Here is a 9693-nt window from a genome sequence, read left to right on the forward strand (position 1 = left end):
CTGGATTGACCTGGCACTAGCACCGAAGCAGTAGGGCGCCGCACCCCGTACCAGACGCCAGCGGTAGCAGCCAGCACCAGACCGCACACCACCAGACTGGACCGCAGCAACCACACCAGCACTATTACAACGACGCTTGGCTGGGTCATTATCCCAGACTCGGACTGGGCGGCCACAGCTTCGACTACCGCTTCTTCCATTGCCTCACCGCGCTTTTCTTGCCATATCGCCTGCCTGCATGGCATTTCGCCATCATCGTGCGCCGGAGTCTTGATCATTTTTTTGTTCCTTCCTTTCTTCTTCTTCTTCTGCCCCTCTCCTGCGTTTCCCTTTTGCCGCCGGCCGACCGAGGATGGGCACTGAATCTGGGTTTGCCTCGTCGACCGCATGTCTGAGCCACTGAGTTCTTGACCACCAGCCCTTGTCCATCCAGCTCGCGAAACCGCGGCCACCACCGACTGTCGCAGAGATTCCCTTCCAAGTCGAAGCTGCCGTCCTGTAGACAGCACTGTTTCCCACCATGGACGGCGCCGTTTTGGTGCCTGACGATGTCCTCGACTCGCGGCCCCCGCCGCCGCCTCGACTATTCGAGCGGCTTCGCCAAATAGCTGGCTACACCTGGGACGAAACAAAGGAGCCCATCCACTCGAGCTATGATTTCTGGTGGGTTTTTCTTACAATTTTTATTTCTCGTTTGCCGCATTGGTAGTGGGCTTTGTTCTTCAACGTGAGGCGCGGGTTCGAATGCCAAACATATCTATGTATATATTTATATATATATCTACATGTATATGTTTGGTTGTTTGGCCTCGGTTCAAAGCGGAAAAGCTGGGCGAGGAGCTGACGTCGGCGACATGGCAAAACAGGCTCGTTTTCGGAACTCGATTTGTATCCTCGAAACCGTCGCCTCCGAGCTCAGGGCACAACGAATCCAGCCTCGGATCCATCACGAAGCTACAATTTGGCCGGCCGTCTCCCTCTGAACATGGCAACCATGTGCCGCCCTCGGAGACACAGAGCACCGAAACCCCCAAAACGCCGCTTCCGCACCGTCCGTCGACGCCCATTTCGTCGCCGCCGTCATCCGCCGATGGCCCTCCCATAGTTGAAGAGTCGGTTGTCGCCCGCGTGTCGTCGCACAATCTCCGAGAAGAACGGGCTTTTCAAATCGCCAAGAACGTTGCGGGGACGGCCGACCCCCTAGGCGAGCATATTGCCAAGCCCATTGATCTACTTCGACTGAATCCCGGCCCTGGAGATCGTAATCACATCACCGTCGCCATCTATCAGTACCCAGGTGCCAACTACTTGGGCAAAGTCCTAGACTTTGGACCTGCTTTCTATCAGGCGCGAAAAGAAGGAGATGCGTACGTCTCATACCGCCCCGCAACGTCTAGTCATCTACGACCGCCGATAAACCTCGAATACTTTTTGGATTTCGCCATCGGCGCTGTGCAGTGCTTGGAGATTCTTCATCATGGGCAGGGCATTATTCACGGTGAGATCCGGGGGGACGCGTTTCACTTCAACGCCGAGGAGAACAAGGTCAGGATTGTGGCTTTTGGCACTGGGTTGAGGTCCTTTGAGCATGGATTAACCAGCACCGGCTGGTTGACGCTCTCCAAGGAGGTTGGCGTCAAGAACAAGCTCCTTTACATTAGTCCTGAACAGACTGGCCGAATGCCAGCGGAACCCGATACCCGGACTGATATCTACTCGTTGGGCATTTTAATGTGGACTCTGCTAACACAACAGCCCGTGTATGCCGGGGACACCCCCATGGACATCGTCCAGGGCGTGCTCGGCCGAAGGGTGCCCAACGTGGCTACGGTGCGGATGGACATTCCAGATGTCATCGGGCGCATTATCCAAAAGTGCACGGCCAAGAATGTCGCGGATCGTTATCACTCGGCAAGCGGGCTCCGCCACGACCTGGTCAAGGTTCAGCAGCTGCTTTCCGATGGCGACTCGACGGCGCTCAAAGACTTGGAGATTGGGACCAAGGACATCTCGTCGTTCTTTATACTCCCGACAAACATGATTGGTCGGACTACAGAGCAGAGCGAGCTCGTCAAAGTCATCGACCGTGTTTCGCGCAATCATTCTCTCGGCAGCAACCGAAATCGCTTCCCGGACGGATCCGGCCTGGCCAATGAACTGGTCGTCCTCGACGACGTCTCGAGCGAAGGGGGCGCAAGCTCTGTACGCTCTGTAGAGGGCACCAACAGAAGGAGCGGCTCTTTCAACATGGGCGGTGGATCGTCAGAATATAAATTTCCCAGAAACAGCTTCCACCCGTCCATCTTGTCTGATACGCAGACCCTATCAAACGAGACTGTATCCTCGAACCAATCTGGGCCCCAGCTCCGACCGACGAGACCGTGGGAGAGACATCACTCAATATCAGTAGAAACAGCGAGCGCCGTGGAGAGCACTGGCGGTCCCGAGAGTGGCCGGATGGGGGGCATGACCGAGTCTAGCGGCTCGAGCCTGTCGCGACAGCTGGGCGCCGCCAAATTTCGACGGCGTGGGCAGTGCGAGGTCGTCGCCATTGAAGGAGCTGGGGGACTTGGAAAGAGCTTCTTGGTGCAAAGTGTTCTCGGAGAAGCGAGGCGGCGCGGCTATTGCGCCACCGCCAAGTTCGACACGGCCCGGAGGACGGCATTTGGTCCCTTGCTGAAGCTGCTCTCGTCTTTATTTAAGCAGGTTTGGGGCGAGACGAACACAGAGACACCTTTCCATCAGGTTCTCAAACAGTACGTGCGGCCGGTCTGGCCGATGCTGCATAGAGTGCTCGGCCTGCCCGAGTTTCTCCTGGGGCCGCCCGAGTCGGCGAGCCCCATGGTCGGACGCCCGTCGACGAACAACTCGCAGCAGGCCGGCCAGCGAAGTGGCGTCAAGTCTAGTAGCGGCAAACGGCGCGGGTCGTCGCCGGGAAGCTCGCCGAGCCCGCTGAGCCAGCACCAAGCTGCCAATGCCGCTGCCGCCGCCACGGCGGGCTCCCAGAGCTCTCAGGACTATCTTTGCGCGGGCACGTCGACAAAGACGACGCGCCTCATGAACACTTGCTTGGATATTCTTCGAGTCTTCACCACGCACAAATTCATCTGCTTTTGTCTCGATGACCTCCATTTCGCGGATGACGAGTCTCTGGAGCTAATAACCCAAATCATCGGCGCTAAGATGAAGATGTTGATTATCATGACGTATAGACCCGAGGAGCTCCCCAGGGAGAGGATGGACAAGATAATATACCCCGCCCAACTAGAAGAGAACCACCGGAATGGCCGACCCCGAGTCACGAGGATCAGTCTCGAGCCGCTGAGCGAGGCCGAGATACTCGACTATGTTTCCGCCACCCTGTCCCGGCCAAAAGAGGAAATTCTGTCGCTTGCCCTCGTCATCCAGGCCAAAACCGCCGGCAATCCGTTCTACATGCGGGAGATGCTCAGCGCCTGCCACCGGAAAAAGTGCATCTGGTATGACTATCGCGACAGCATATGGCATTTCGATCTCGACAGGTTGTTTGCACAGTTCCAGGGCGAGAAGGACTACGACGTGCTAGACACCGGATTCATCACAAGAAGGCTGGACGAACTGCCATCCGCGGCCAGGGCCGTCTTGTCGTGGGCTGCTCTGCTGGGCAACTCGTTTTCTTTCGAGATTATCAGTCGATTGATGAAGGGCGAGTTTGACTACGGGGACGACGACATTCCAAACTGCTGCCCCAACCTGTCGAAACGCTCATACACGGAGGCGGAGGCCATTGCTGGTCTCCAAGCAGCCATCCAAGCATACATCATCGTGCCGAGCGAGACTGACGACCGCTTCCGTTTTGCGCATGACAGGTACGTCAATGCCTCGGCTGCACTGAAGGAGTGTAATGCGCGTCGCATGCATTTTATCATTTCCCAGACCCTTCTGAAGTACTACGCCGTGGAGGCCAGACAACGAGAGAGTACCGCTTGCCACATTTGCGAGGCCGCTTCCATCATCAAGATGCGAGTCCCCGTGCGGCAGGAATTCCGCAAGCTGCTGATTGACTGCGCCCAAGCCGCCACCGAGAATGGAGCCAGACCGACAGCCGCCAAGTACTATGGCGCGGCAATTCAGCTGCTGCAGGGCGACCCGTGGTCGGATGATGCCGATGATGCGTCCTACGAGGAGACGATGCAGCTCTACCTGCGCGCCGCTGAATGCCACTTGTTTATGGGACAGCTTTCGCTGGCGAATGACTTGCTCTCGACCCTCTTTGCCAATGCAAAGTCGGCAATGGACAAGGCCCCGGCATACGTGTTGCAGTCGAGGATATTTGCCCAGAACGGCAACTCGCTCGCTGCCTTCATCTCCCTGAAGGAGTGCCTGGCGGCCTTGGGCGTACCTCTCGAGGACGAGCCCACGTATGAAAAGTGCGACAAGAAGTTCCACAAGCTGGCGAAACAGGTCCAGGAAATGGACCGCGAGGCCCTCATGAACCCAAAGAAGAACACGGCACCCGTGACGGCTTCCATTGGAGCCGTGCTGTCGGAGACGGCCTCTGCCGCATGGTGGAGCGACTGCCTGCAGTATTACCACCTCACGCTCGTCATGCTGGACATGCACCTCACCCGTGGAGCCTTTCCCCAGTCCGGCATGGCCTTCCTGCAGATGGGAGTTGTTGGCCTGGCCCGCTTCAACATGACGCAGTTTGCCGTCGACATGGGCACAATCTGCCAGGACCTCCTCTACTCTGCCCGAGACGCCTTTTCCATGGCGCGCGGCCAGATGCTGCATTCGTGCTTCATTGGCCATGTACAGTACTCCATGTCGCTGTCCACCTCCCAGATGGACGATGCCATTGAGCTGGCGTCGGTTGGCGGAGACCGGCTCTCCACCATTCTCAGCTACGGACTCTGCGCCGTGACAAAGTTCTTTGCCAGCGAGAACCTCTCCGACCTGGAGGCGTTTTGCCAGTATGGCTGCGAGGACATTGTTAACTGGTCGCTGGACACGCGCGGTGGCGCGCTCCTCGTCGCCGTCAGACAGCTCTCCCGCGCCCTGCAGGGCAAGACCTGCACCCATGAGCCGTTGAGGGTCATGACTGACGACCAGCACGACTCGGTTGGATACAAGAGTTGGCTCACGAGCCAGACGCAAGAGAGCAACCGCTCGTCCCTATTCTACGAGAGTCTCGAGCTATGCGCCTTGTTCCTGTATGGCCACTACGAACGCGCCATTGACATTGGCCAGAAATGCGTAGAGAAGCTTCCGATGCTGTGGTCGGCGCGGAACAGCAGGCTGATACTGCTCTTTTACGGGCTGGCACGAGCCGGCCAGCTGTTGAGGCTCATGCAAGACCCTCGCTCGCAAACCGACGACTTCACCGCTCAGACGGAAGAGATTGTCAACGAGCTCACCGGCTTTGTCAAGATGATGGAGGACTGGTCGGTCGTGTCCGACGTCAACTACCGATCCTGGTCCCGATTGTTAAATGCTCAGGTCGCGGAGCTGTCCCAAGATCATGGCCAGGCCATTCAACACTACGAGGAGGCGCTGGACCACGCCGCCGAGCACGACTTCATATTCGAGGAGGCCCTCGGCAACTACGTCATGGCTGGCTTCTTTATCAGACGGCGAGCAAGACGGTCTGCCAGAGCCGCCCTCCAGGATGCGGTGGGCCTGTATCGACAAATAGCCGCCGCCGGCGTCGCGTCTGCCATTGAGGAGGAGCACAGCCTGTTACTCCATGGGCCGACCCGGAATCATCGAACTGTCGAGGTTGGCATCCAGACAGACTTTGTCGCGGATCCGCCGCCCGCCCAGTACCGCCCCGTCGACGGGGTGGATGGCGAAGAGCTGACACAGGTTCCTTCCAACGCCATGTCCGAGTTCAGGGGAGAACGTATCGGTGCGTGGCGCGGATCTATGCGCATGCCGACCGAGGACGGGGTCGGCCTCCCAGCCCTGGACATGATTGACCTGCACGCGATCCTGGTGTCCTCGCAAGTTATTTCGTCTGTGCTGCAGGTCAACGAGCTGCTCAAGACAATGTGTGATGTCATCCTGCAAACCTGCGGCGGGTCTGCTACCCGCGCCGCCATCATCATCCAAGACAATGACACGGAATCGTGGTGCGTGGCGGCAAGCGGAGATCCTGAGAGGGGAGCGTCTGCCCACGAACCGGGCTTGCCGCTATCCGGATCAACACTCATCGCCGAAAATGTCGTCCTCTACTGTACCCGTTTCAGAGAGACCGTCTTCATCCCCGACCTTTTCGCGGACGAGCGGTTCGGCAATGTGAATGGAGGCTGGCTGCAGCGGTATCCCGGGGGCAAGGCAATCATTTCCATTCCCATCCTGCACGGCACCAAGCCCCTCCTCGGCGTTTTGTACCTCGAAGGCGAGCCAGGGTCCTTTACGGATCGCAACGTCACCGTCTTGCAGCTCTTGGTCAACCAAATCGGCATCAGTTACTCCAACGCCCTGTCAATGAAGAATGTCGAGAAAATCTCGGCCGAGAACCGCGGGATGGTGTCGGTTCAGAAGCGAGCCCTAGCCAAGGCCCTGGAGGCCGAGACCAAGGCAAAGCACGCAGAGGCAGAGGCCAAGCGGAACGTCAAGCTGGCGGAGGAAGCTGCCAAGGCAAAGGCCATTTTCCTTGCCAACGTCTCGCATGAGCTGCGGACGCCACTCAACGGTGTCATTGGCAACTCGGAGCTGCTGCGGGACAGTGACCTCAACAGGGAGCAGCTCGAGATGGCTGATTCGATCCGTGTTTCTGCAGATTTGCTGCTGACAGTCATCAATGACATCTTGGACTTTTCCAAGATGGAGGCTGACAAGATGAAACTGTACATTATTGCCTTTAACCCCGAGGAAATGGTTCGCGAGGTTGTCCGAGCAGTGTCGTATAGCAATCGGGAGAAGACGTCAAAGAAGAACGTCAAGATCATCCAGGACATCAACCTCCCGCCGATGCTCATCTACGGAGACCCCATCCGACTCCATCAAGTGCTGGGGAACCTCATTGGAAACAGCCTCAAGTTTACAGAGGACGGCTCCGTCACCATAGGGGCACGGCTGGACGCCGAAACCAAGGACAGCGCGACGCTCACGTTCTGGGTCCGAGATACCGGCATTGGCATCCCTGCGCAGCAGCTTGCCAAGCTGTTCCAGCCCTTCAGCCAGGCAGATGCCAGCACAGCGCGAAAGTACGGCGGAAGCGGTCTGGGACTGAGCATCTGCAAATCGCTGATTGAGATTATGATGAAGGGCAAGATTCAGCTGGAGAGTGAAGAAAGCGAGGGTACAACCGCCTGGTTCACAGTTACTTTCGAAAAGGCCAAGGCGGACGTGTCTGCCGGAGACGCGCTCGGCAAGGCGTCGCCACCCATTGACAGGTACTCGCTCATGACGTCGCCCTTTGACAGGGTGGCCTCGCCAAACCCATTCATGGACCTGTCTCGGGTCTCAAAGGAAGACGTCCGCATCTGCGTGGCTGAAGACAACCCCATCAATCAAAAGATTGCTATTCAGTACGCACACCGACTCGGCTACCCCAATGTTGTCGCCTACGAAAACGGGCTCAAGGCCATTGAGGGACTGCGTAAAAAGGCCGCCGAAGGGGAGCCGTACCACATTGTGCTCATGGACGTCCAAATGCCCGTGTTGGACGGGTACGAGGCCACAAAACTCATCAGGAAGGACTCCATTGAGGCTGTACGCAAGGTTCTGGTGATTGCCATGACAGCATCGGCAATCCAGGGAGACAGGGAGAAGTGTTTGGCGGCCGGGATGAATGATTACCTCGCCAAGCCCGTCCGTTCCGAAGTGTTGAAAAAGAAACTGGACGCCTATGTCGACGTTTCGGTAAGGCTGCGTCCCCCCCAAACTCCCTATCCTCTACACCTTCCCCCCGGAAACCCCCGGGGCGCACAGGAAAGAGAGAGCGGCCTCGATCATGACTTTTTATAACATGCATACTGACCCGATGCACAGAAGGCTGGCGTTATCGACACTGTACAATCACCAATCAGTCCCATTTCTCCAACAACCCCAAACGACCTGGAGGCCAACGGCACAAGCTTGGCATCGATTGCTTCGAGTAACAAGGTGTTCAGGGATACCAGAGCCCCCAACAGCTCCATCATCGACCCAATGCAGGAAGATGCCGTGTACAACATGCCCCTGGACTCAACGAGCCTTCAAGCAGCCGATAGCCCCGTACTCAGCGCAAACAACAACGACCAGAGGACGCTGTCGATGCATTTGCCTGAGCTCACGCGCAATTCTACCAACCACTCCGACAGCCAGCCTTCCACCGAGGCGAGCACTCCCGAGGCAGTGTCCACGGGGGATCCAGTTGCTTTGCAGCCCAAGAGACAGCCGAGGAAATTGACCAAGACTCGGGACAACAGCGATGCGCATTGGGATGCCGAGGCAAAACCCATCGACAAGGACAGGGAGAAGCACAAGGGGGTGTTGACCAAGAAACAGCCTCTTGCGGACGACCCCGATGGTGATGCTTCTTGAGTGTTTCCTTTTTCCAATCTTTGAACGGCTCGCAGAAGCGAGTGTCCACAAGCTAATATACCCGACCTCTGACCTTGAAAACTTTACCGTCACAAATTCCGCATAACCACGTCAATATATATTATATATATACGATGTTAACGTCTAACGGCCGACCACCTTTTGAACATTCATCACATCCAAGTTACTATCTCATGTCCAGGAAGAAAAAGTCTACTGTATACTCACTCCCATTTCGTTTTCTGGTGTTGCAAGGGGCTCCCTCCCCCCCTGTTTTTGGGGCTCGAGGATTCATTCATGCTTGTTTCGGTTGTAAGCTGGGTGCTTACGGTGGTGCATGTGGGGGGTATATAGAAAAGATGAACGATTTGAACAACGGCTTTGATTCATTGTGCGTGCGTGAATGCTGTGCTTGAGTTGGTCCGATTCGACCTCTGCTGTGGGTATATGCGGTGCTTGGTGCCTTGATACTACTACTCGCTGGGGTACATGCGTTGCCATGGGATGTTCTGGTACTCTATCTGAGGTCTGGATGACACACGACATGACGGAGTAGCCCGACGTCTCTAGCCCTTCATCATACTAGTACCATGAGCAATAACTCCGCCTCGGCAATAGATAGCAGCACCGACTTTGTGCGTGGTCTTTTGACACGGTATCGCTTGGCATTGTGCGCTTGCTGGACCGGCACATTGGGACACGTGGCTGATTGTGTCGGCCGACTTTGTGATGCGCACTCGATAGGCGATCCTACTGCACTAATTTGCACTTTTGGGGGGGTAGGGTTACGTTGTGATCCCTACAAGTTTGGCTCGGCGTGCCATGGTAAATTTTGTTCGGGGCTCACCGTGGCCTCTTCTGAAGGCTTGCGATGACGACCTCGTATGGGGACATGTTGCGCCGGGAATCCCGTCATATACGTCTTGCAAATATAGATGAGCAGGACACACACAAAGTAACGCTGCTCATCCGGCACCTATGTAGTTGTCGTGTTGGTAGCGCGACAAGGGGAATGGGGTAGTAATGGTGGATGAATATCAGGGCTGGCGCAGGATAGCAGCCGGATATGATGGTGGTAGCTTGTGCCTGGCTTTCTTGTTTGTTTCCTAGCTGTATGTATGCACCATAACCATGAGCTGGCACGCGTACAGAGTAGACATGTAGTAGATTGATTTGTGCTCT

General features: G+C 56.5%; 1 protein-coding gene across 1 annotated transcript; it reads left to right on the forward strand.

Moving 5' to 3' along the window:
- Positions 1–520: 520 nt before the first annotated feature.
- tcsA_0 (Two-component system protein A) lies at positions 521–8511 on the forward strand (the record flags this gene model as incomplete). Its single annotated transcript, XM_014689209.2, has 3 exons — positions 521–663; positions 867–7848; positions 7978–8511. The coding sequence occupies 3 exons, from the start codon at positions 521–523 to the stop codon at positions 8509–8511; spliced, it is 7659 nt and encodes a 2552-aa protein (XP_014544695.2).
- Between the last annotated feature and the right edge of the window lie 1182 nt (positions 8512–9693).

Source organism: Metarhizium brunneum, chromosome 2, assembly GCF_013426205.1.
Source record: "Metarhizium brunneum chromosome 2, complete sequence".
In the NCBI taxonomy this organism is placed as follows: domain Eukaryota; kingdom Fungi; phylum Ascomycota; class Sordariomycetes; order Hypocreales; family Clavicipitaceae; genus Metarhizium; species Metarhizium brunneum.